Here is a 24,278-nt window from a genome sequence, read left to right on the forward strand (position 1 = left end):
ATCCGGTTTAAAGCTGTGAACATCAATTAAATTTAAGTAGGGAGACCCTAACACTACGAAATCCATATAAAAGTGAATTTTAAACTTCAGCTATAAAGTTTAAAATGCATTAACAAGTTTTTATTCGATCGTATCCAAGAATTTATTCGGATTCGAAAGCGAACATCGAACGGACTTATACAAAATTCTACCAGGGCAGCATAAAAAGTGAGAAGGCCGCGTGTGTTGGAGGCGTACTCAATTTTATTACGGTTGATAAAAACGGTAATGGTCTTTATAACAATGGCATAAAGTTCAAGATGCCGAAATCAAAGGAACAAGTGGGTAGGTGAAGCACAATTCATGTAATAAATAGTGTTGTGCTTTTAAAACAATACTCAGTTAGATACTCGTAACAGAATAGGGATGTGTAATTACTGCAATTACCGCAGGTCTAATTAAGTAATGCAAAGTTTTAATTGTTAGTATAAATGGTTTGTAAACTTATCCTTGTGTTTCGTAAATTGCATTTGTACAGCAATATTTTAAATGTATGTCTTTGTTTAAAAATCCTACAATACGAATACAGGTGTATTTCTTTACCTAGATAAAATGGAAATGGTAATAATACGGATACGAAAAAAATTGTTTCATTTCCTTATAACTACTATTATAGCATATCAGATTTACAATACTTTTGTGAGTGAGGACTGAGGACCTACGAACCTACGTGTTTAATTTTAGAATTATAATAAGGGTAATTTATGAATCAAATATTATAATTTTATTTGATATCTCCCCCAATTAGTACATTGTTAAACCAAACACTTGTGGGATTATCTAAAATTACAATTGTAATACAAATAAATGTCAACATGCACATTAAAAGCAAAGTCAACATTTTTTTGTCCAAACAACGTCGGCCGGGGGTGAGATATGGCACCCTCTTTATACCATCCCTCTCGTTTTATGGCGCCTTAGTAATTTAACTTTTATAACAAGACCATAAGGTCGAAATTTGCTACGACAGTAAAGAATAGGGGTTCCTTTAGTTTATTTGAAATTTTAGGCATGCATTTACGGAATTGAAAACTTTATGGCAGTGCAAATTTTCTATAAGTAAATGCCGCTAGTTCACAAAGGTTTTGTACCGTAAATTCTCTTTGCATGATGAACATTTTTGGATGAAATATGCGAAATAGCGAACTAAGCCATACAATTAATTTGTTTTGACGTGACACTAATAAATAAAGCTTGCGAAACCTGCGCTACCTCTTAAGCGATCATGATATCTATACTATTAATCAAATAAATACATCGAAATAAATAGAATCGCATAAATAATGGGATTAATCAGCATTTAAATGCTCGTTTGATAAATATAAATACGGTATTAATGCACATAATACTTAGTTTTCTCTACAATAAATTGTTTTAACGACCGATTGGAGACATATTGGATTGCATGCTCGTTAGAAAACCGCCTTTTACGGGTGTTATACATCAACTGGCGGCCATTAAACCGATTGAAACATGTTTGTTAGTCATAATGTGAAGGATCAACAAGTAAAGAGTTAATTCTGCTATTTGTTTCGATGTTTTTACAAGTAGTGTGTCGATAAATGACTGTGTTATACGCAATTTGTAAGGCTTTATGAGTATGCAACTAGAAGGACATTGTAAAAGGACAAAATAAATGTAAGTAAAGGTTCTCTAGGTTCAGCTTGTTTTTAGACTGACTGCATAATGCCAGCTGTAGAAATACATCTAACTCAGGTACATTCAATGACTTGTAAGTGCGCAATAGTTCGCATACTACATTTTTCACGTTTTGTTTGATTTTATCAATCAAAATAGTGTTTTCACTTGCAATATACAATTTTATTTATTAGATAAATATCTATCAGCGCATTGCGCGAAAATGTCAAAATGCAGAATATTATTATGCAATTGCAAGAAAACCTGGCATAATTACTTCGATAATAATAGTAAAATATTAACTTCATGAAATTACTTCATTGGTTTCGGTACATACCAACTAACTACACTTTAAAAACTGCGTTTAGAAAAATATAAACTTTTAATTTTATGGAACGGTAACTACACCTCACAAAAATTCGATCAGGATAACATAATTAGTGAGGAGTTAATAACGAAGCGAGTAATTACTCCAACTATGATTGATGCGTACTACGAAGAACTAAATTAGTGTTAACTGGCGGGCGTCCGTCCGCTTGTAACGTCAAAACTTAAACCAATTCGTAGCAGTAAACCATCCTTCAATGTAAAATGTTACTACAGATCAACTAAGAAAGACAAGTTTTTGCCATAAACATATTTAGAGGAATAATAATATATCCAGTCTTATTCATGATTTCACTTATTTTTTCAGAATAATTGATATTTTTTACCCGTCACTGATTCATTTACGAAATCGTGCTCGCACTATTTATTATCTTTCGCGTCAAATCAGTATTGCGTAGCCTCCCCATTCGCCGGCTGCTATCTTCTATACCTATCCTTATCCGTCGTTTCGTGTCGGCGTAGACGCTCGGATAGAAACGTCACGGAATGTACTAGGGCCGCAGTAGCGGGCAGGAGGTATGTGCCGGCGAGCCGCTCGGCAGTCGCGACTGGGGTCGAGTGAGGGTCGCTGTGCGGGGGAGACTGTCTTGTGTGATATGTTAAGGGTTGTCGATGTACACTTAGACGTTACATAATTGTTAATAGTATTTTATTTATACGAAAGAAACTTATCATTTTTATGTTTAATATTTCCTTTATTTGTACTTACTCAACTAGCAAACTCTTAAAATCATAAATGATTACTATGTTAATTAAGTTTCTCATAATCAGACATAAATAATACAAAACGTGCATAATCTGCATAACTCACATTATTTCATAAACAACAGCAATTACATAAAACTGGTTACAAGACAACTCATAAAATACGAGAATTATACTTGTCAGCGTAATTTCTGTGTCATCGTACGGAGCATTCTTACATAAACCAGGGCGACATAGCGGCGAAGATGTGTGACTATGTGACTAATGCAGAGTAGTAAAAAATGTTGGTTAATAAATTGGCGTGTGTTGGCGTTGGCCAGCCCTGGTGGCACGCTATTGGCGGGACGCGCGCCAAATGTTTGTGACGGGCGGTCGGGGGCCGAATTGCCGCGACGTGATTAGAAATATTCCTCTCGTAGGATGCACGCCGCTGGCTACGTCGCGTATTAGATTCTTTGAGGTCCTTGTGCCACTAATCACGATTCTTATTTTAGAGCGAATGCGTAGAGTGTGATTAAAAGAGTATATTTAGACAGTTTATTTGAGAAATGTATTTGTACCTTCTCAAAAGGACAAGTAAAATGAGACGCTTTGAACGACGACTATCGAATTCAGTATTTGTATCATTGCTATTAAAAAATAACCCTATTAGTGTTTATTTCTTATCATAGTTTAGCTATTTAATTTTGTTTTATCCTGTTTTTATTTCCTTTTCTAAACAAACAATGGCTCAATATGGTATGTCGCAGCGTTTTCGAAGTAACACGAATCGCATGTAAGTACTCTGATCTTAACGTTATTCGATATTCAACCTTTCAGGTAAAATCCTTGAGTAACCCAACACTAGCTCTATTATGATTACAATAATAGGTTCTCGTAAACCAATCACAGTAATGTTACTAAGAATTCATACAAATAACACTACAATGACGCGATGTAAGACAAAAACGCATTAAATGTGACCTTTTGTAAAACATGACTCACATTCAGTTTTAAAAAATCAACTTCGTAATAAAATAAAGGAAAAATTTGTAAAAAAAAAATTACTGGCACACCCCTACAACAAAATCCTGAATAGGTAAATACTCGGACACTTCATATTCGTGCATTCCCAACACTAAATGGATCAAAATACAAGGAATTCATAATAAGATCGTCAGTTAGCCCACATGTTTTCGACCACTTGCTGTGTGGCATTTATCTAATCTTTTCTGTACAGTAGAATATCAACTTTATTGCTATTATAATAAAGATAAATTTACAACAGCTGTCTTCTTTGTTTATGCATCAATCAACTAGTTACGAAACTTATAAGCACTTCTCGAATTCATGTTGTCCTGGTATTTGAAAGTCAACTTTGTTGTTGCGACATAGAAGTGTTTTTTGTATGGTGGTCGGTGAAATGATAAACGATGCATTTGCTCATTGCATTTGAGTGCCTGAGGGTTCATAGGGGTGGATAATGACAATCTCTAGTATTGATTTTATATTTAAATCGAATACTTTCGAAAATGTGTTGCGACATAAATGTAAATGCATTTTCGATTTTAAACCATTTTTTAAATTTGTTATGGCCGGTTTAGACTTTAGATTAAATTCTAACAGTTGGTATCCGACACTTATCTATCCATATAAATATGGGATTTATAATTTTTAAAAAAACTTTTGTCGTCTAAGCCTATTCTATAAATGAAGGTGCGCTAGGTATCCTACACGTACCTACTTGTGCACTTCTATAAATAAAACATAAAAAACCCTCAAACATTTCTAAAAAAACAAATTGCATTTCGCATGGACCTACACCACGCAAATACAGAGTGTTCTAAAAACATAAAACGAAAAATACGTATTTTTTGTTGTGTGAAAAATTCATGAAGCAATAAAAGAGCACGTTTATTGTAATTGTGACTGTGATTAGCATGTAATTGGAGCCGGTGTGGTTTTTGCCGTGTAAATTTGAACATGATAATATCCGAGTGCTTTCACGATGCTATCTGTGTAGAACGGGAGCGAGGTCCGACCGTTGCTTCATAAAAACGTATGATTTCGATGTTGATTGCTGTTTATTTATTTTTAATTGAAATATAACGATTTAATTGTTGGTGAAGTTATTTGTTTATGTACAATTTTCACTTTGTAAGTGTGTGTGTTGTGGTAGAGAATGTATTATTTAAGGTCCAAAAGTTACGTTCGCATTTTTTATTTTGCACGTTGATTGCAAATATCTGCACTTTGATCATGGGTTCATCAGCTTTTAAAATAATATACAGAAGAGGAACTTATAAACAGATATACGGTTTACTAAAATTGTAAAAAAATTCAAAGATTTTGTTCCAAAACTCACTAAAAAGTAAATTAATTAGTTTCACGTGCACTTATCGTTAGTACCGCTATTACTTACTCCTGGGTTCTGTCCCCGACTCCCCAATAAAAAGCACCGACACAAAATGTAAAGTGTCACATAAAAGTTAACGAGCCATCGTTTATATTTCACAATGTGACGTAATTACAGAGTACAACTAACTAATTACGAAGGCGCACCAGGACACCGGCATTATGTTTGGAAAGTTACTAAACGTCACCAGGAAAACATAGCAAATGAAGAATTTTGTTGCAAAGAAAAATTTGCCTACCGGTAGAAATTGTAGTGCAAATAATGTATATTGTAATTGTTCTCCAATTATTGTCGACAGGATTTTTCTTCCTTGCCAATAAAGGATTCAAGTAATGTATTTGGATACTTTTCGAATGAATATGCCAAGGTACTAAAAATTTAAATGCACCGGCAACAACAAAAAACTATGCACTGCAAACGCAATCGTGATTAACATAAAAATTGCTTTTGAAGTACAATAGCTTCAAAGAACAAAGGAACGGCTTATAAATATAAATTAAAAATTACCAAAACTGAAAATATTGAGTCAAATTGTTATTTTTTCCGGTGCATTCACGGGGAAATTGTAACAAAATGTGCAGCAATTTAGTCATTGAATTAACCAACATAGTTTACTTGTACGTCAATAATTTCAACGTTCAAATAGTCGGCAGGTGTCGGAATAACCTCCTATATTATTCACTCTTCACTGTTCAGCCCCTCGCATCGATTGAGTCATGCAATTGCGTACTTGTAACTTTAATACGATTATTTTCCTCAATATTTCACTTTTTGTTTGGTCTTTTCATAAATATGTAATTTTTTAATTGATATTGATTATACAAACATCAGTAGATACCTACGTCTTCTTAGGTTTTTTATTGGGGTGAGAAAATAGGCCCGGAATGTTGTCAATACCATTAATTTTACGGATGTTCAGAGAGAGAAAAAGTAGTCACTTTACTCATGATCGGAATCGGAGAGTTACGTGTACATCACTTATTTCTTAAACGGAAATATCAACAAATATTACAATAAACTTTATAGTACGCAACATTATATTATATTAGGTTTGTAACCAAACTAATTATATATGAATTATATAATAATACAATTTTAATTCCGCAATAAAACGTAACTGCGTGTAAAATATTATAAACGTATTCAGCTCACGACTCTCGATACCATCTACGGCGGCTGTTTACAATAATGAGACCCTAGAATATTAAATATACTGATTATAATTGCAATTTACAGCCGAAACAACGTCTGGTACTTTGTAATTATAAAAAAATCACCTGCTCGCTTAGTTAATTGATTTTTTTATAACTTTTATTGGTCTAAGTAAAATTTATTCACCTTAACTCTCAGAAGTCGTTTAGATTTGTATTCGTTTTTAAACAAGCTTGTATTATATTTTTTCAGTTGATACGTAACGTACCTATAACTAGTATTTGCAACACTTAGAGCGGTGCATACGTTACGAGCGAGCAATATCTGATTAGCATATAATTGTCGGATACAGACGCGCTTTTATGCCATAAATCTCTTGTACAAAGGCCGTTGCACACACACATAATTAAAACTATACTTATTGACCATAAATTAAATGTCAAGCTTGTAGATCGTGGAATTGTGGAGGAAAACCGCACTTACATAGTTATGACGATCAGCACGATCGAACAACTATGCGAGCTTGTTATACCTACACGGAAAAAATGCTTCGTGAAATTCGTTAGCGTTTCAAGGGTGTTCCGAAATGATTACGTACGACGTACAGGGCAGAATCTTTCATTCTGACGGATTTACGTGAAACTGGGCTATGAAATAAAGATATAATAGAAGTAAAAAAAAATATCTGCCTAAACATTTTTAAGACTATCCTCAAAATGCTTTCCTATTTGACGAGAACAATAAAGAGTTACTACTCTATTTCCAACTGCAAAAGTAAGAAGGTACTAACTTTTATACTCGTAAATCAATTCTTGCTTTACCGGAATTTTGTATCTAATTAGTAACATTAAGGATTAAACTGAAAATAAACAATACATTGTATAAACGGCACGTTTTCGTTAATATGTACGGTATTATTTATATCAATTAAATCCTGTTGACAGGATTATGAATGTTTACGAACATTTTCCGCAACATATTTGCAGTAGCATTATAGTATAATCAATTACTCCTGTTGAATTTCAACTGTCAAATGGGACATTCGCGATAAAATCCAACATTTTATTGGATCACAAATTCATATTGGTAATTTCGTACACACAGACGGACACGCGATGCGGAATACAGAAGCTAATTCGAAAATGAAATGTTGGCTATTCCGATGCCAAAATATGTCGGGATTTTCACATTCGATCGATAATGACTAAGCGATGCCTAAAGGCAATATCCTGAACGGTAGCAATCGATTTATGTAAATTACGATGCAAATTGAAGTCCTCCAAATGTTTATAAAAGTCGGAAACATTAAAATTCCAGTTTCTAAGAATTAAGTTAGAAAGAGGATTGTGAGGATATTATAAAGTTTAGATGCTTGTATTAGGGCAATACTTACAAAAGTCTTCAGTAAATCTTTAGTTTTGAGCAAGGACTACAATCCTTTTGAGTATTGTCGTTTGATACATACCTACTTTTAAGTGTAGAAATTGTAAATACTTGTAAAAAGTCGTTAAAATCGTACTCCAAAACTAATAAGCTGCATGTTCTAAAAATATGCAGCCATGAATCTAATCTCTGACAGGTTGAGAATTTCTAGCGCAAGCTAAGTAATATTAATTAACAACCATATCATATTAGATATTATAATATCCAATCAATATTAAATGTTTCACAGTTTCACACAAGCGCAAATATCCAGCTACTGCATCAAACAATAATAAGCTTCGATAAAATCGTGACTAACTATTGATAACATTCTAACTTTAATAGTGTAAACAATAATATAGAAACAACCAACCATTATTATTGTGAAGTACTTGCTAGTATAAAGTTCACAACTTGTAAGACTCACTAAGTGCACACGAATAAATGTGTTTTATGTAAAAACAATGTTATTTATTCATTGAAAGGCGCTATAATTTAAGGTGGTATCAAAAACTAGTCGCGTGATCGAAGCGATTCGGCGCGACGATGCAACGATAACAGCGCGATTTCATTTCAAACGCGCAATCAATTAAACTAGACGTTTGACTTACGAGTCCAACAGTCGATCCTGTTTTTATTGGTTTCACCGGAACGAAATATAGTCTAACTCTATTTTTTATAAAACGAATAATAACGGAACACGGAAGCTTTGTAATAAACAACAAAAGTGGAGCAACCTGTAATTTGGTCAAAATGTGCCAAGCTAAATTGTGCCTTATGTCATGGAGATTACGCATACTTCCCAATTGGTCTGTCCAAATTCGGCCTTCAATAAAGTTTAATTTACTTTTTTTCATTACCAAGCGCATCATAGTAAATACATAGTAGTACCAGGCTGACAGAAACAGCAAAGAGATTGTTGAGAGCGCCGATGCCGCACTATCGGTGCTATCGATATCGTGTCTGCCAATGACAGCGAAGATAAAAACCGTTTCTAAACCTACACACACATAGATGTTTTGATGTGTACTATGTATTTTCGTGATAGGGAAATGGCATTGTGTGTCTGCAAACAATCTTTTTCTTCTGTCTACTGTCTACGTTTAAATAACTTACCGATATCGTGCATTCGCTGTTGGTTGTCTTTTTGAGAGAGCGCCGCCAGGAGGCCGGCATCGCCTACTCGTTGCCGGGCGACCGCAATACCGACGGGGATTGAACCTAGTAGGGATAATAATTCAAAAATATTTATAAAAATATCTCGATTGATTGGTATTTTCTTTCTTTCAGGTCATTTTTTACATAGGCGATAAAAGCTTATGATAATAAAAAATAGTATTGTTATAATAATAACTTATTAGAAACCTAATAAAATGATATTTAATTCGAAATAGTATTTATCTATCTGTAAAGAAAGATCACATTACAAAAGCACTATGGATACGATAGAGAAGGAGGAAATTATACCGTCACGCGAGAACATTTCATCGCTGTCTCGCATAAATACCGTACCGCAGTACCAGGCGAACATGACACACAAAGATATCGACTTACCGTTGTTGAGCGAGGCCGGTATCGCCGGCGGCGGGTGGTCGGGCTTGTTACCAGGGGACGCTTGCTCCAGCTTAACAGCCACGAGTTCTGACACCTGCATGTGTTGCGGTTCTCGTTTGACTTGGACCTGGACATTTTGCCCCGCGACCCCTAGCCAGGTGACGGGATTTGTTCGACTACAACCTCCGTCTGTATGCACAACCTAAGAGAAACCAAAAAAATGCAATTGAAACGTCTTCATTGATCATCTCTTAACAATTACGCTATAAATTGTACAATGTGACAGATTATTAATAGTAGTTTAACATAAATCATGTTAAATTATTAAAATGACGACAAATTAATAACCGAACACGGGATAAAAAGTACTTAGGCAGTGCTTTTATTAAGTAATTATTAGATAGCACGCAAGAAATCACAATAGCGAGACCAAAGATAATTTTCCCTTGGGGTATTAGGTTGATCCCAAATTAAGGGGGTTCTGTGATGCGCGCCTTCCCCGTTATTTCGCCTGTAGCTAATATTAATTGCCACTTACGTTTACCGAAAGATTTATGAATTAAAGCGTAAAGAATGAATATGGATGAAGATATTAAATAAACACTTCTTAATCCTGTATTCCTGGTATTTACTTGATACGTTTGTAACGCAACAGGTACAACCACCAAACAATAAATATTATTTTTGTACTTAGTATTTTCATAATACTAAGACCCAATGGCCTACGTAAAGGTAAGTGATTATTGTATTCTCCAGATTAAAATTTGTGAATACCTACCCGACTAATAAAATTCATTCTCCTTCGTAGATTTTGGTTATTGTATGCTATAATTGACGCACCAAGATAAACACATTTAAGGATAGTATCAATTTTAAACTTCAAATGAAGTACCTTTTTTCAATCTTCATATAAACAGGGGAGATTGCAACAACAAATAAAAAACATTGTCTCTAAACTTCACTACCGGTCTATTTTGCCGAAGGGAAATTAAGCGTGCACCGCTCTAGGGCTTTAATATCATAAATTACAGTTTTAAAGTGCTGTCTCGCCACGAAAACTCGCCAGAGGGTGCCAATTACTGCGAGCTACGTAATTTTTAATAGACGTAGTACAATGCTAGCGCAATTTCCAAGCCAATCGCCGGTAAAAGAATACGAAATTCTAACAGAGAAAATATTTTTACCGAATCCAGACTTAGGTTGTCAGGTCACTGTTCCTCTAACACGTTAGTTTCTTGAACAAAGGTAACTTTTCTAAGCAATGTTTCCGCACAATAATAAAACTGCGTGCTTAACAACCGCTTCCGCGCATTTCCGCGCGCTTTGTGTTAACCCAGATATGACAGTGAGGTAGGCGCATGCTCCAATCCTGTAGGTCACCCTCAAGCCAGGAGCCGGCTTTCAGTACAAACACGACGCTTGGCTGAAAGACTCGCTTCCAATTCTCATCGCGTATTGTTGATGTAAAAAGTTGTTCAACTCCTTTCCGAACCGCCAAAATTTAAGTAGTTTACAATCAACTTTTATACAACATTTCAATGATAAAACTATTTAATAAATTGTCTGAATAAAATCTTAAATGATTACCTCTAATGTGAGAGGACTAGCGTCTTGTTTGAATAATTTATTGTATGAAAACTGTACAAATATACATTTCCCTCTCGATTTTTCAATCCGCCATGTCAAGTCTATTTATTTTTCTAAATGAGTCTTGACTCCGTGAAGGTTAGTCATTTATTTTAATAAGTTTTTATGTCGTACTTTGTAGGTTTGGTTTTTCGCACGAGATTTAGGTTTTATGAAATAACGTTATTATGGAGAAATTTATAAGTAGGCAATCTTTTGCCGGGTGTCGTTTTCCCTTGAGGCTCAAAATTTAGTTCGTTTCTGATTGAGGTAGAGTTACGAAGATTTCAAGAACCGGTTAAATATATGCACTAAGATCTTTAATAAATCAATTTTCGCATTATATATTTTTCTTTTACTAATGAAATACGCGATGAATAGGAATATGAAAATTACATAACACATCACATACCTTTTTAGGCGAATTTGTTAGGCAAGTATTGCAGGACCGTTTCGCCTGTTCGGTCTTGATGGTGAGGGGTTGCATGACGCTGATGCCGTCTAGCATTTGTCGTTGATCACCAGGGCAGCATAAACTATCAGGAAGACAAGCTTTGCCCAGTTTAGCCTCTTCCATCTTATTCGGGTCCCTGTAAAAAAAAGATTTATAGTTTCCATGATATTGGTTTAACTAGTATTAAAATCCTTGCTGGGGTTTTTACCTATAATTTTCGAAATACTGATATTTCTCGGCGCTTATTCCACTCGTAGACAGAGTATTAGGCGCCGCTGTGATTCCAATGAATGGAATCCATGTATCAATTCTATAAAAATCCAATATCATGATAAAATACACGAAATAGGTTAACAGTATCGCGAACATTCCCCTCGAACATTTTAGAGGCCGATAGGAAAAAGCCTGGGAGATAAAAGTTTTACGACTAAAGGCGCGTGTCTTCTAAGTACCTACACTTTCTGAATGCTGAGGGACTTATTTCTGTTAAAAGGTATTCTGGAGGCGTAAGTAAAGTGAACTTTCGGCTGTATTTGAAGCCGAAGAGTTGTATTAAATAATTGGTAAGTAAACTAGTAACTGTTCTATAATCGTAACTTATAATAATACAGTAAGCCCTCTACACTACGATCAAATTAAGTATAGCAAGCGTTTGCAAAAAATAATTGTGAAAGAGTAAATAAAAGACAGATAGATTGATAGATTGAGTAAAACAACTCTTAATTTATCAATACAAACGAACTTTGCGTGACTTTAACAAGCATTTAAATTATTTAAAGCTGCAGGGCCGCAGTAAACATGTCACCGCACTTTGCTTGTTATCTACGAATGACAGGTACTTCACACTTGCAAGAAATACGAGCACTCAAACCAACAGTTACCTACTTCACGCGTTTTTTTCCTACAAATGGACGGCCAAGTACTGGCAAATGGTAAAACTCGAGTAGCAAAAGAAACGGTAGCGTAAAAAGCAAATGAAAAAGGCTGAAATGTTAATAAAATGTGCACTGCTGTGTCTTTCTTTTAGAAGGCTTTTTGTGAGGCATTTTAATGTACATAAAGTGAACATTAAAATTTATAGTATGTTTTGTTCTAGAGAAGGTTATGGTTGAACTATCTGTCGTTTGCTAGATTAGATATCACATTTCATGCATAAGACATTTAACTAGCAGGAACTGACAGTGTTCTTTCGACTAATATAAAATAACTACTAATCTAGAAATCAGCTAATAGATTACATTATCGAACATGTCGTATTTTATACGCACAGAGATTTATTAGAAATCTTTAATAAGCAAAGCAAGCAGAATTCTAAAAGCACCTCCATCGTGATTTCATGGCACCACAATCTGTCCATCAAAATGTCAACTAGGAAGCACTTCAGTTCACCGGTACCAGGTACACAGAACAAAACAAGAGACTCACTTGTCGGTGACGAGAACCCGCTGCGAGCAGTTGAGCAACTCCAACTGCAATGGCGAGTACGGCGAGTTCGGCGGCGGAGTGGGCACGCCGAACGTTGATAGCGACGTCGAGAACAGACTCTCCGTCACTGGAACAACGTGATTGATTAGATCCTGGACGCTATGCTGCCTTGGTGCAGATACGGAATTTCTACGTCGGTGATATAGGAAATGACGAACGGCGATTAAGAGGAAATTGAAAATGGTGGCAAAAATATTTTTCCATTTTTGGGCTCCAGTTCAATTCTTGGTTATTTTTGCGAACACTGAATTTCATTTGAATTTATTAGTAAGATATTTATGTACGGCAATTAAATGACATGCAAACATTGGCTGAAATATGACATCGTTACGTATGTGTATCGTAGATGACGTATAATATCCATCTTCAAACACGCTAAGTCTACAAGATTCATATTGGTTTCTTGCTGCAAATCAAACATCACCGACCAACAACATTTCACACCAGGCATTAACACTGAGCCTCTTCCAGATCTCAACACAATATCTAAAATTTTCTCGTTTGTCATTAAATACTCATTCATCTTCCATCTCTAAAAAGTACAATAAATCACCCAAGTTCTCTCCAGTACTTGTAACAACAAACAACCTAATACTCAAATCTTAAAAATACAATCTAAAACGGGCGAACGACTAACAAAATAAACTATGAACTTGCGCATTAGCGAACAAAGAATTCTATTTCTGTCGAGGCCCAAGGGATCTAAGACCTTAATTACAGAGTGTCACTCGACAGTTGCGACTCCCGCGCAACACATGTGGCCATGCCATGTCATATTTATGTCGCATACTTGCCGTGATGTACGATCATACTTTATCTACATTACTCATTACGCTTGGCAAAAACAACTGCTACCGTTACGTTACAAAAACAAACTGCCGTATGAAATTTCAGAGCTGATAAGCCTTAAAAACTACAAACAAGTTTTTCGAGCCGTTCGAATAAAGAACTTTTTTTGTCTAAAGATTGTAAGGTCTTATAATGGCTCAGTGGTTTTCTTTTAACTTTTTTATTTACAACTGGTTTTGTAAATAAAATCTTGTTCGATGTTTAACTCTGGATTACATAAATTAAATTATGATGTCATCGTGTCTATGTTGTAAACGACAGTCTTGTTACATTTGTAATAGAGTACCAGGCGAGCATATATCAAAAGAGCAACATTTTACATTTCACGCGAGTAAGTAAAGGCACGTACACACATTTAATTTGGTATGTGTAATGTAAAGAGTAGCGATGTTGTCTGGTACATTTCACGGGTGTCACTCAGGCCGCGCGTTGGATTGGAACCAATCGTTTTAATTTGTATCCCTGATGCAACGCCGTGATTATACACGCATGTCTTACATTTAATCTTAAAATATGTATTAAAAATAATAAAAGGATATTTAGACTCCTGGGAAACGAAAGTCCAAAATATTTTTTGCCCTAAAAGATAAACCTAACTAAGGTCTGACAAGTTGAAAATTAAGTACATATTATGATCATTCGCTGTTTAGTTTGTTATGGATTTGCACATCAAACATGTACATTGTACATATTCCTGAAATATTCGGTTTCAAACAAGGTGTCCCATTTGTATTCAAACTTAGTGACGTCGGCGAAGTTTGTCTTTGTAACAAAGTTTGTCAGTGACTTCTATTTGATGAAAGTAGTAAATTGAACCACATTTTTTTATTTTAATTTGATAATAAATTAATGATTTCATATTTTTTTATCATTTATCAGTTAGGTCGATTAAATTCAAATCATTTTAAATAGATGCCCTTATCAGACTGACAAATACATATGTAATTCATTTGCTGACATCACTATTTTTTCTAGTTACGTATTGTACATATTCGACTAAGGCACCATAAGCCACAAGAGGTAGAACAACAAAAGTTTCAATACTCGTAAAATTGTCTCGATATTAAGTGACAGAACTTGTTTGGCCTGTACCCCTGCATTTATTCCAAACAATGTAGGGCCAGCTGAGGCCCGGTGAGCCGTCTGTCAGAAACGTCATGTCAGATATCCTCACGGTTGTCGCTCCGGGCGTATGCAGCGATCACGCTATGTGTAACCCGGTTACAAACACGTACGTTTCTTTGTTCGAATTTTCTACTGCAATTAAACGTGAACCTTCTAGGTGTTTATGTTTACCTGGTAGTTCATGACCAACTTTGTATTGTTACATAAATATTGCCAAATAATTATTTTGACTTTTTGTTTGTTTCGGGCACAGCTCGTGTCAGACGTTCTTTAATACCGCCCGTGGGTTTACGAAGCTAGATTATTATTTTATTCAATCAAAATCATATTGTTTACAATCATCTATGAATGAGGTAATCTACTGATTGGACAAGGACACTAGTGGCGCTAATTTATTAAGCTTCATTTGATAAGATTGTACCTTTCAAACGTTTTGTTAGTATGGTGACTTAAATTCTAGATAAATTTACTGTTTTTATTAAATACAAAAAGAAGGACTCTTATACCTATTCTTTTAAATTCAACTTGATTGAAAGAACACAGTTCTAATACAAGTAAGTTAGGGTTTATCTCAATTTCTAAAGACGACAAATTGGAGCCTTCCCTTCGAACAAACATACGCAAAATCACGCCTCTTCCCATTGGAGTAGACACTGTAGACAGAGACCAAAGCACGCCACTTGGTACGATCCTGACAAACTTCCCTTGCTTTATTCACATCCATACATCATAACGTACAGGACCGCCGGTTACAAGTACTATTTTAGAATATACCTTCGTACAAGCTTAGTAATTTCTATTATTTTCTATTTCAACAATAAAGGTTTTGAAACAAAAGGTGAGTACACACAGTCATTGTTACATTACGTTTTGTTATAGTCATATTTACCTTTGTGTATGGTGGGTCTGTTGCCAGTCTGGGTCGGGAATAGCGAGTATAGCGGGAACCGAGCAACACCTGGGGACAAAGTATGTATATTTAAAACAAAAAATGCATTTTTAAGATATTTATGATGGTGTTAAAGCCTTATTAATTGGCTTAAGGGAATAAGTATTAATTAATAGCTTATATTTCGATAAAGGATTAACCACTAATTAGAGCAATCAATTAGTAGTTCTCGGTAAAGCAGTAGTAAGATATTTTGTGGGACAGCTGAGCTGGCTTTCTATTGTTTGGAATGGAGAATGTTACTAGGTATGCCAAATCGCTTGAAATTTTGACTCAGTAAAGCCTGTACATGTACATGAAAACTAGTTTTTGTTTTAGTCAAAAATACCAAGTAGTTTTGATTTTACAAGCATTCAAAGTTTCAAAAAATATCGAGTCCCGCTAACAGCGTGACGTCATAGTACACCATGCCGCGCGGGCCGCGTCCCGCTTAATATCAAGTCTACAGCCGTAGATGTAATAGCTTATGCAGTATTTTGTTGTGTTTTCGTCTGTTTATTACATTTAAAGTGTAATAATAGTAAATATTATTAAAAAAGACTATGTGAGCCAGACTTAGCGTAATGTACAATGACGTCACACCGATTCGCGCGGTTACAACTTGTTTTACTTATAAATCGGAAACTAATTGACGTATCAAAGTAATTCTTTCACTAGTATTTTTTATTTTTAACAGAGAATATGGAGAGCTAATAATCCAAATTTGTTAACATTCTCCATTAAAAACATTATCATTGAATAGTAATATACATTTCAATATCTTGTGTTGCGTGAGTACTTATTGCCTTTATAATATTCAAAATTATATAGGGGGATAATTAACTATACTTTTGCGTACCCTTTACCTCAACCAAAACAAGCCTCTCTGAGAAATCATTATAATGGTTTCGCAACATTTCTTCATAGGAATTGAAATTGCGGTCTAATTGATCAATTTAATTGTATAATTTAATCGCTTTTTTAAGTATATAAACTATAAGATATCGAGAGAGTTAAAATTTATTATTTTAAAGATATAATTAAACCTATGAACCAGGTGTTTTTACTCTAAACATTTATTAAAACATGTGTCGTTTCAAAATAAATAGTTTTTGTATGTTAATTAAGCATTTCCATTTGTGTACATGTTTTTAAAATGTTAATAGCGAATTACTAGGAACGAATTTGAAATTTACAATACACGCGTGAACCGACTGCCTGTAATATTTTATAAAAATGTCCCATTCATTTAATTAATAGGAGACAATGATCATTATTTACTTGGCAATATTGTTTACGACTTTTTATCGATAAGACAAGGATAAATTAATATTATTATGTCAAAATTAATCCTGAAATATATTATTTAAGTTAATAAACGTCTGCCTATAAAAAAAAATCGAAAAATTTATACCCAAATGGGATTCATAGATAGTTTCTACTTTATTTAGAAAATATCGTTGCCTTTCACGACCTAACTTTCATTACAAAAAGTTGTACAGTATGAAAAAAATAAAAATTGTACTGTTTTAATAAAACTGTAATACCAGGAGCACATACCTTGCTGGAGATCAGAGGGCGGGCGGGAGCGGGCGCCCCCCGCCGCCCCGCCCAGCATCGCCTCTCGTGTTGAACCACCTCACCACCTGTGAACACACGCACACATTAATACACACGTTATTACGCACACACACACGCAGAAACGTTACCACGTATTATTACTACGCACACATCAGAATAAAAAATCTTTCAGCAGAACAATTTTGTTCTAGCTAGGGTAGTTAGTTACTAGTTATGATATTTTCATTTTCATTCCGCGAATTGTGAGGTTTTGTTAAGGCGTATTTGACTAAATAAACTGTTGAGAGTAGGTAATTCAATAAATTATTTTCATAAAGTTATCTCGGTTGTCTTTAACATTACCAAAGGAACATTGATACAAAGTGCATATAAATGAGTTAGCCAACAAATCAATAAAAAAGGAAACCTCTTAATCGTTAAAATAAATACATTTGGCTTCAACATTAAGGGTGATCTATGCAGCATAAAAATATCACATCAGCAAAAATAGCATAATTTATACAAAAACAATGTATATATTCACTTAAAATTAATAACTGAACTACTTCATACATAATTCATTACGACATTTGGCATAACAATAACTTAATAAATTGTAAACAAACCAATACTGCCGTCGTAAATGTAAACACAGTAACTTAAGTTACTGTGTTTATAGTTTGTTTAGTTCTTTGGAATCAGGAGACCGCGGGCTATTTGAGAAAGTTTTCGGTTTGTTTGTACGATAGATAGTTACCGAAATACATTAAATAAAAACACAGTATTTTTACAAAAAAATATTTTTTTTTAATAAAAAATACAGTATCTGTGTTATTTTTAATTAAATAACAGTATCTCACTACTAACTGTGTTTTTTTAACGTGAATAGATTTTAATTTTTCTTTTTTTGCTTGATTGTAACACGGCTTCTTCAGTTACTGTGATTGCGTATAAAATATTGTTCAAAGATAAACAACAAATACTTGAATAAATCACAGTATCTCATTTACTGTATTACTGATTTTATACGTATTTCTAAGAAACATAGTTATAACACAGTATGTACATACTTACTGTGTCGTAATTCCCCTAATGTTAATATCTTTACAAAGTTACAACACAGTAATAGGTAAAACTTGGTTACAACACAGTAACCGTTGAGTTACCGTGTTGTAACTTAAAAAAGAAAAAAATATTATATTATTACCCTAGCTTAAAACACATTATCTAATTTTATTATTTATACAATAATAATATACTAGATATATATATACAGAATCAAAGATTTAACTATATACTAACATTAAAAGTTGCATGAAATAATATACAATAATTAGTATCTTCATGAGAGCAAAAATTAACCATTAAACTTCAACCGCGTTTTTCTCAAAACGCATATTTTGAAGTTACTGTGTTTAGATTTACGACGGCAGAATATTAGTGGCTAATTCAGTTGATGCGTCACGCGCAGGCCACGCCATCTAACAATACACGTAACAAGTATTTTAAGTAACCATACCTCCTTTCATAACTGCCGCCCTAGTACGCTGAGTCGTCGTTCACTTTCAAATTTGAGATTATTTAATCCAAACGTCACCATATTTTTTACGCTGTGGTTTTTACCACCCACAGAGTAATTAAAATGAAATATATTTTATTCGGTGTTTCGTCTCAATGAAAGTAGTGTTAATAAATAAATACTAGATTCTTGAAACCTAATTAATAGGTCATTGGCACCGGAAATATAAATAATACGAGTTCTATACATAAATATTTGTTACTCCATTCTTAATTGAAATTCAATTAATAAAATTCCTTTTTTTAAAAGACTGTTAATAGTTATATCAGGTTACATCTACAGTAGGTACTTAATCACAAGATAAGTACTATGAATTGTTTAAACCTAAGATCCCTATAATAATATCTCGTTGATCCCAAATAGAACTCTTCCAATATCGTTGAATCTAAAAGGAAATACGTTTTTCAGATGAACATGTAAGAGACATGCGGTATCTTTGTTCAAGTTGAGAATTCGCTGAGATCGCACTCATTCTCGAGTGGCTGACAACCGACCGTCTGTGGTGGCAAAATTGACACAGAATTGAAGGAAAATTCACAATTTTCACATTCACACAGATCAACGACTTCCTACAATACGACAAAAGACCTTTTGATGCTTTTGATCATTTCTTTTTTCTTAAAATGAATTCTTTATGTTCACAATGCAGACGCTTACATCATCGTAATATAATACTAGGTTGATATTCGATCCGTAGATAAAATTAATGTGGTTATAAGCGATTAACCGTAACTCTAAACCAAACTATCGGTGATACAATCAAATAACCGAGCAGACAAAACAATCCACCATAGCACGTCGGTACCGAATGCACCAGTACAACAGAAACGATAAGAGCTTCCCAATTTGGCGAGGTCATTGTGCAGCGCTGACGTCACAGATATAGGTGCCGAATAGCCGAACGATATAACGGTGTAGGCACTGTGAAAGCTGAAACAGCAGATTTTTTGTAGTACCCTCGAACGGACAAAGAACTAAATTGTAAAATACAGGTGGATGAAAATGTAGCGAAGTTAAAATGGCGCCAGCAATATTGCGAACAATGACCTTTATCGGCGTCGTTAAAAATGTACAATTATGACCGGACGGTATTATCACTTCTATTCTAGTAATAGAACGACGGGCGGCTTCCTTTTTTCTAAAAGATAAAATATTTCCTTTTTATGCTCAAAGAAAATACTATACTACTCAAAGTTAGTATTCGGAATGCTCGCACAAAATATCTTATGGTACAACTGTAGTTATTACGCTAGTATTTTGGCAAACACTACTTATCACATCACCCCTAGCGTTAATAAGGGTTGTGCCAAATATTGTGGGTGGTTATCATTTGGAACAACATTTGGCCTAAACACGGAGGGTGAACAAAGGGGTTGGTAATGTTTGGAAATCTGTTTAGTGAGAGGAGAAGCTGCAAATCTGCTGTAGCTTTAGATTTTACTGGCTTTTAACATACGATTTTAGTGTCCTGTTCATTACATTTATTTAGTTTAAGGTAGATACATATTAAATACATTATAATTAACTGAATTTGACTAAATGCAAGAAAACAATTTAAAGTAAAATTTACTAGTAAGCGACGATTTTGACAGTTCGTAGCAAAATTAACTACATAAAATAAAGTCAAAGCCGTTGAATTTTCGTGCATTTAATGCGAGCATTAAATTCAGAAATTAATTCTTCATTCTATTCATTTAAAAATTAACGCATTTAAAGCAAACTTATGGGATAATAATTAAATAAATATATTAAATATAATAAGTACTAAAGCCAAACAGGCTAATAGCCTAGTACCTATTTGAAAAGCAAAATAATACTCACAAACACTTATCTTTACAATTTCTCACAATATCAATAGTAATCCGATAAAAGAGTGTTACATACTCAATTCTAACAAAGTAACACGTTTTATTTAGAAGCAATTATCAACTAAGCTGGCGAAACTAAATGATGGGAGCTAACGGTATGGAATATTACAATTATACTGTATTAACATATTAAGTGGATACGTAAAATGTATTGTGACAGCTCGAGGCGCCTACACTATGTGGAATCTATGTACTTGTTACAGTGGTTCTAAACCTTTGGGTAAATGCTTTAATACTTGTCAGAATCTTTAAACCTTTATTATTTATTTACTATATTATACTTTATTGAAGGTACTTTGCCTCCGTGGCGCAGTGGTTTAGGTCACCACGCTGCTACCATTGCGTCGGGAGGTCGTGGGTTCGAAGGTATTTGTGCAATCCCCAAATAATTGTTTTGAGTTTAGTTGTATTTTGTGTGTATGTTTGTAAAAGTCCCCGTGACACAAGAGCAATTATTAGTGCCGGAGTTTAAAAAAAAATTGTACCTAGATTGATCGCTCGTTTGCTAATCACAAGCTCCATAGTATCATTTTCTGTTATTATGCCTTCGCTCAATTAATATTTTTGCTAGTTTATCCATTCGGAATAAGAACTAAAAATTTCTCCCAGAAGAAGTCTTTTGCAAAATATTTCCGTAAACGGCTAGGGTTGGAAAAATTACAATATTTTTTAAAGTTCCCTTACAGTAAAAATGTTTAACAGCCTTTGATCTTCAACTACAAGGTGATACAAAAGACCTCAATAAATAATACACACGCAGCAGATATGCATCTGTACAATTTATTCAAATACCTTCGAGATCAATCGATTGTAGGAATACATTAATACGTGAAGGTAATCTAATCTTTGAAGAATTTATCAAAAAATGTGAGATCGAAGAATTTTCGGGGTGTTTCGTTTCATTTGTATAAAGTGACAGATTGTAGGCGTTTAGTTAATGTGGTCACTAAACCATTATAGGCTGGGGTGTACCTGTAGTCGAATAATGAAACATCAATCGATTTCGGATAAAACTTAGACCTCAGTACGATATTTAAGTCTCCGATATTTTTGTGTTATTTATTTACTGACTTTACATACAAAAGTATACAGGAAGATTTAATACCTTAACCATTCTCTGACAGTCTACCTCAGGGTGTTGCAGAGATAAAATGAAATAGATGGTAGGTATACTGTAGCTTTATTAGTACTACTGATAAATTACCTATATTTCATTACGCGTTCGATTTACTCTGGTTGCTTCATTTTCGACAAGCCTATTTTGATTTTGCCATATCAACTATGTACATGTTCTGCATATTTTCACGTTCATAGCATGATTTTCTATCAATCTGTTGAGATTACAAACATACCTATCAAACTTTTAGTAGCGGATATGAAACTTAAAAATCACTAGTTCTGAAACTGTGTAAAACCGGATTTGCAACAATACAATTAGGTCCATCCGCGGTTGTCACAATCCGTCGATCGAATATCGATTGGCGATGCGATGTTCTATAAATATGAGGTGACCACTTTCCTATGCATCATAGGACGTTCGTAGCCGATATAATAACGATCAGTGGATTAAATAATCTATAGTAAGGCGTTTTCTGATGGGTGCTCGTTACTGGTATTTGAACAGTGTCTCTTTCGGAAGGCACTTGAAATCCGGTATAAGTAATTGTCTATTAAGATAACTAATTTTAAGAAAGTTTTTAACCTTGCTTAAACCGGCTTCTAGCTGATGAACAGAGATACTATATACTAACAAATAATGTCCATAGCTGGCGGACGTATAAGTACATAATTCTGAATTTAAAATCGCAGTGACAAATAAACGCAAACGCAAATTAATGCATTTGATGATGGCCTGCACGATAAGAATGCTTCTTTTTTTTCGAAAAAATATTTTTTTAGATAAATCGGATAAATGGTGCAAGACGACTCAAGACGTAAATTGTTGGACTACACAAACATAAAGAAAATGCATCACAAAGCGAACAATTGTCCAACAAGCAACATTTCTACGTTAAACTAAAACAGTCTAAAAATCTAATCACTCGAAATTGTAAAATAAAAAGATCGTCCTTCGTTTAGAAATACGAGTAAAAAAACATCCAGCCTATTAAACAGTGAGGCTCAGGATATAATGTTAACTCATTTGGAGATCGTATTAGAAACCTTCTCGGAATACCGACGCAATACAAATGCTTATTAGAATACCGTTTCGAAGTTCCAACTAGTTTATGCCTGTCTTTTTAAGGGTTTCGGTTATTGGTCCTGTTTTGTTTCTTTGTTTTTCTTTTGAGTAAATGGCGTCTGGTCAGCTAAAGGATCTGCTATCGAAGGAATAGTATAGCTGTCAGTAAAATGTTTATCTGTATACTAGTTTTGGAGAAATAGATAGTTCGGACAAAGAAAAGATGGTTAGATTTTAAGTATTTATTTTAAATCAATGTAAATGAACGCAAAATGGAAGTTTGTCCATCATTTACATCAAAACTATTGCCTATATTTTGATGAAATTTAGCGCTCAGCACGGTAATTCGTATCCTATAGCATAAGTTACTTACATAGGGTACTTTTATGTTCGGAAATATTTCCACTTCAGGTCGTACGTAAATACCGTTTTGTAGACAAAATAAAGTTGAAATATCTTCAAAATAAAACTAAAGTTTAACCTTTAAATAACATTTAAGGTGAGCTTGTCATATTTTCAGGCGTGTGACTGAGCGTAACGAATGGTGTATTTTATTTGACAACTGCATCCGACAGCTTCAGATTGTATGATAACGTCCTGATAGTGATCTCGACTTTATATCTAACTGTATAATATGTATAAATTAATTTGAAAATATGTGTTTTATCCAGTGTTAGAGATAAAAACATTTGTAAACTTTGACTCTGAAATAGTTGATGTCGTGAACGAGTTGAGAAAATGAAGTTAATTTTGATATTAATAAACATAAGAGAAGAACAATTTATGAGAGTTTGTCTACACTATTTATTCCTAGAATCGACTGATTGAGTTTTGAAGAAAATTATAAACATAAATAGTATTTTTTAATTTTCCCTCTTTACCTGTTAACTATCTATTTATTTACAGTAAAATAAAAAAAAACACACACACACGCCATACACTTTTAAAAAAACTTACATACAAAGCCATATTTAAAAGCTTCTTACTAATAAGAAGATAAGCAGAGTTGGTAAAGTCAAACGTGTGAGGTCTGTCGTCGTAAAACTCCGATTGTCTATTCTCTTCACAACAATGACACATTCATTGCGTACTAAAGATATTGTAGCTGCGGTCGCCAGTTTGCTTCCCCGGACAAGTAATTGGATTTTTCTGATGACTGTCAGAAGCTGAAGGTTTATGTGAGAAAATAAAATTTTGCATTTGCTTTAAATAGTTAAACTACTTGAGTAAGCATGGTTCTTTTAATATTTTTAGGTTCATCACACTAACTACCTCCATGTTTTCTGGTGCTGTGCGGTGCGGTCTGGGGCCGTGAAAGCGTAAATGATAA

General features: G+C 34.1%; 1 protein-coding gene across 2 annotated transcripts in view; it reads right to left on the reverse strand.

Moving 5' to 3' along the window:
* LOC142975134 (uncharacterized) overlaps nt 1–24,278 on the reverse strand; it is a 121,543-nt gene that overhangs the window by 22,924 nt on the left and 74,341 nt on the right. The window contains exons 2-8 of one of the 2 annotated variants that reach the window (XM_076117828.1): nt 17,320–17,405; nt 15,721–15,789; nt 12,798–12,924; nt 11,581–11,682; nt 11,331–11,508; nt 9,293–9,494; nt 8,855–8,959 (exon numbers count right to left, since the gene is read on the reverse strand). In XM_076117828.1, coding sequence (XP_075973943.1) covers nt 8,855–8,959; nt 9,293–9,494; nt 11,331–11,508; nt 11,581–11,682; nt 12,798–12,924; nt 15,721–15,789; nt 17,320–17,377 — 841 coding nt within the window. In that variant the 5' untranslated portion in view covers nt 17,378–17,405. The remainder of the gene's footprint in view (nt 1–8,854; nt 8,960–9,292; nt 9,495–11,330; nt 11,509–11,580; nt 11,683–12,797; nt 12,925–15,720; nt 15,790–17,319; nt 17,406–24,278) is intronic. The other variant, XM_076117829.1, reaches the window with a different exon arrangement.

Source organism: Anticarsia gemmatalis, chromosome 8 (genome assembly GCF_050436995.1).
Source record: "Anticarsia gemmatalis isolate Benzon Research Colony breed Stoneville strain chromosome 8, ilAntGemm2 primary, whole genome shotgun sequence".
NCBI lineage: Eukaryota > Metazoa > Arthropoda > Insecta > Lepidoptera > Erebidae > Anticarsia > Anticarsia gemmatalis.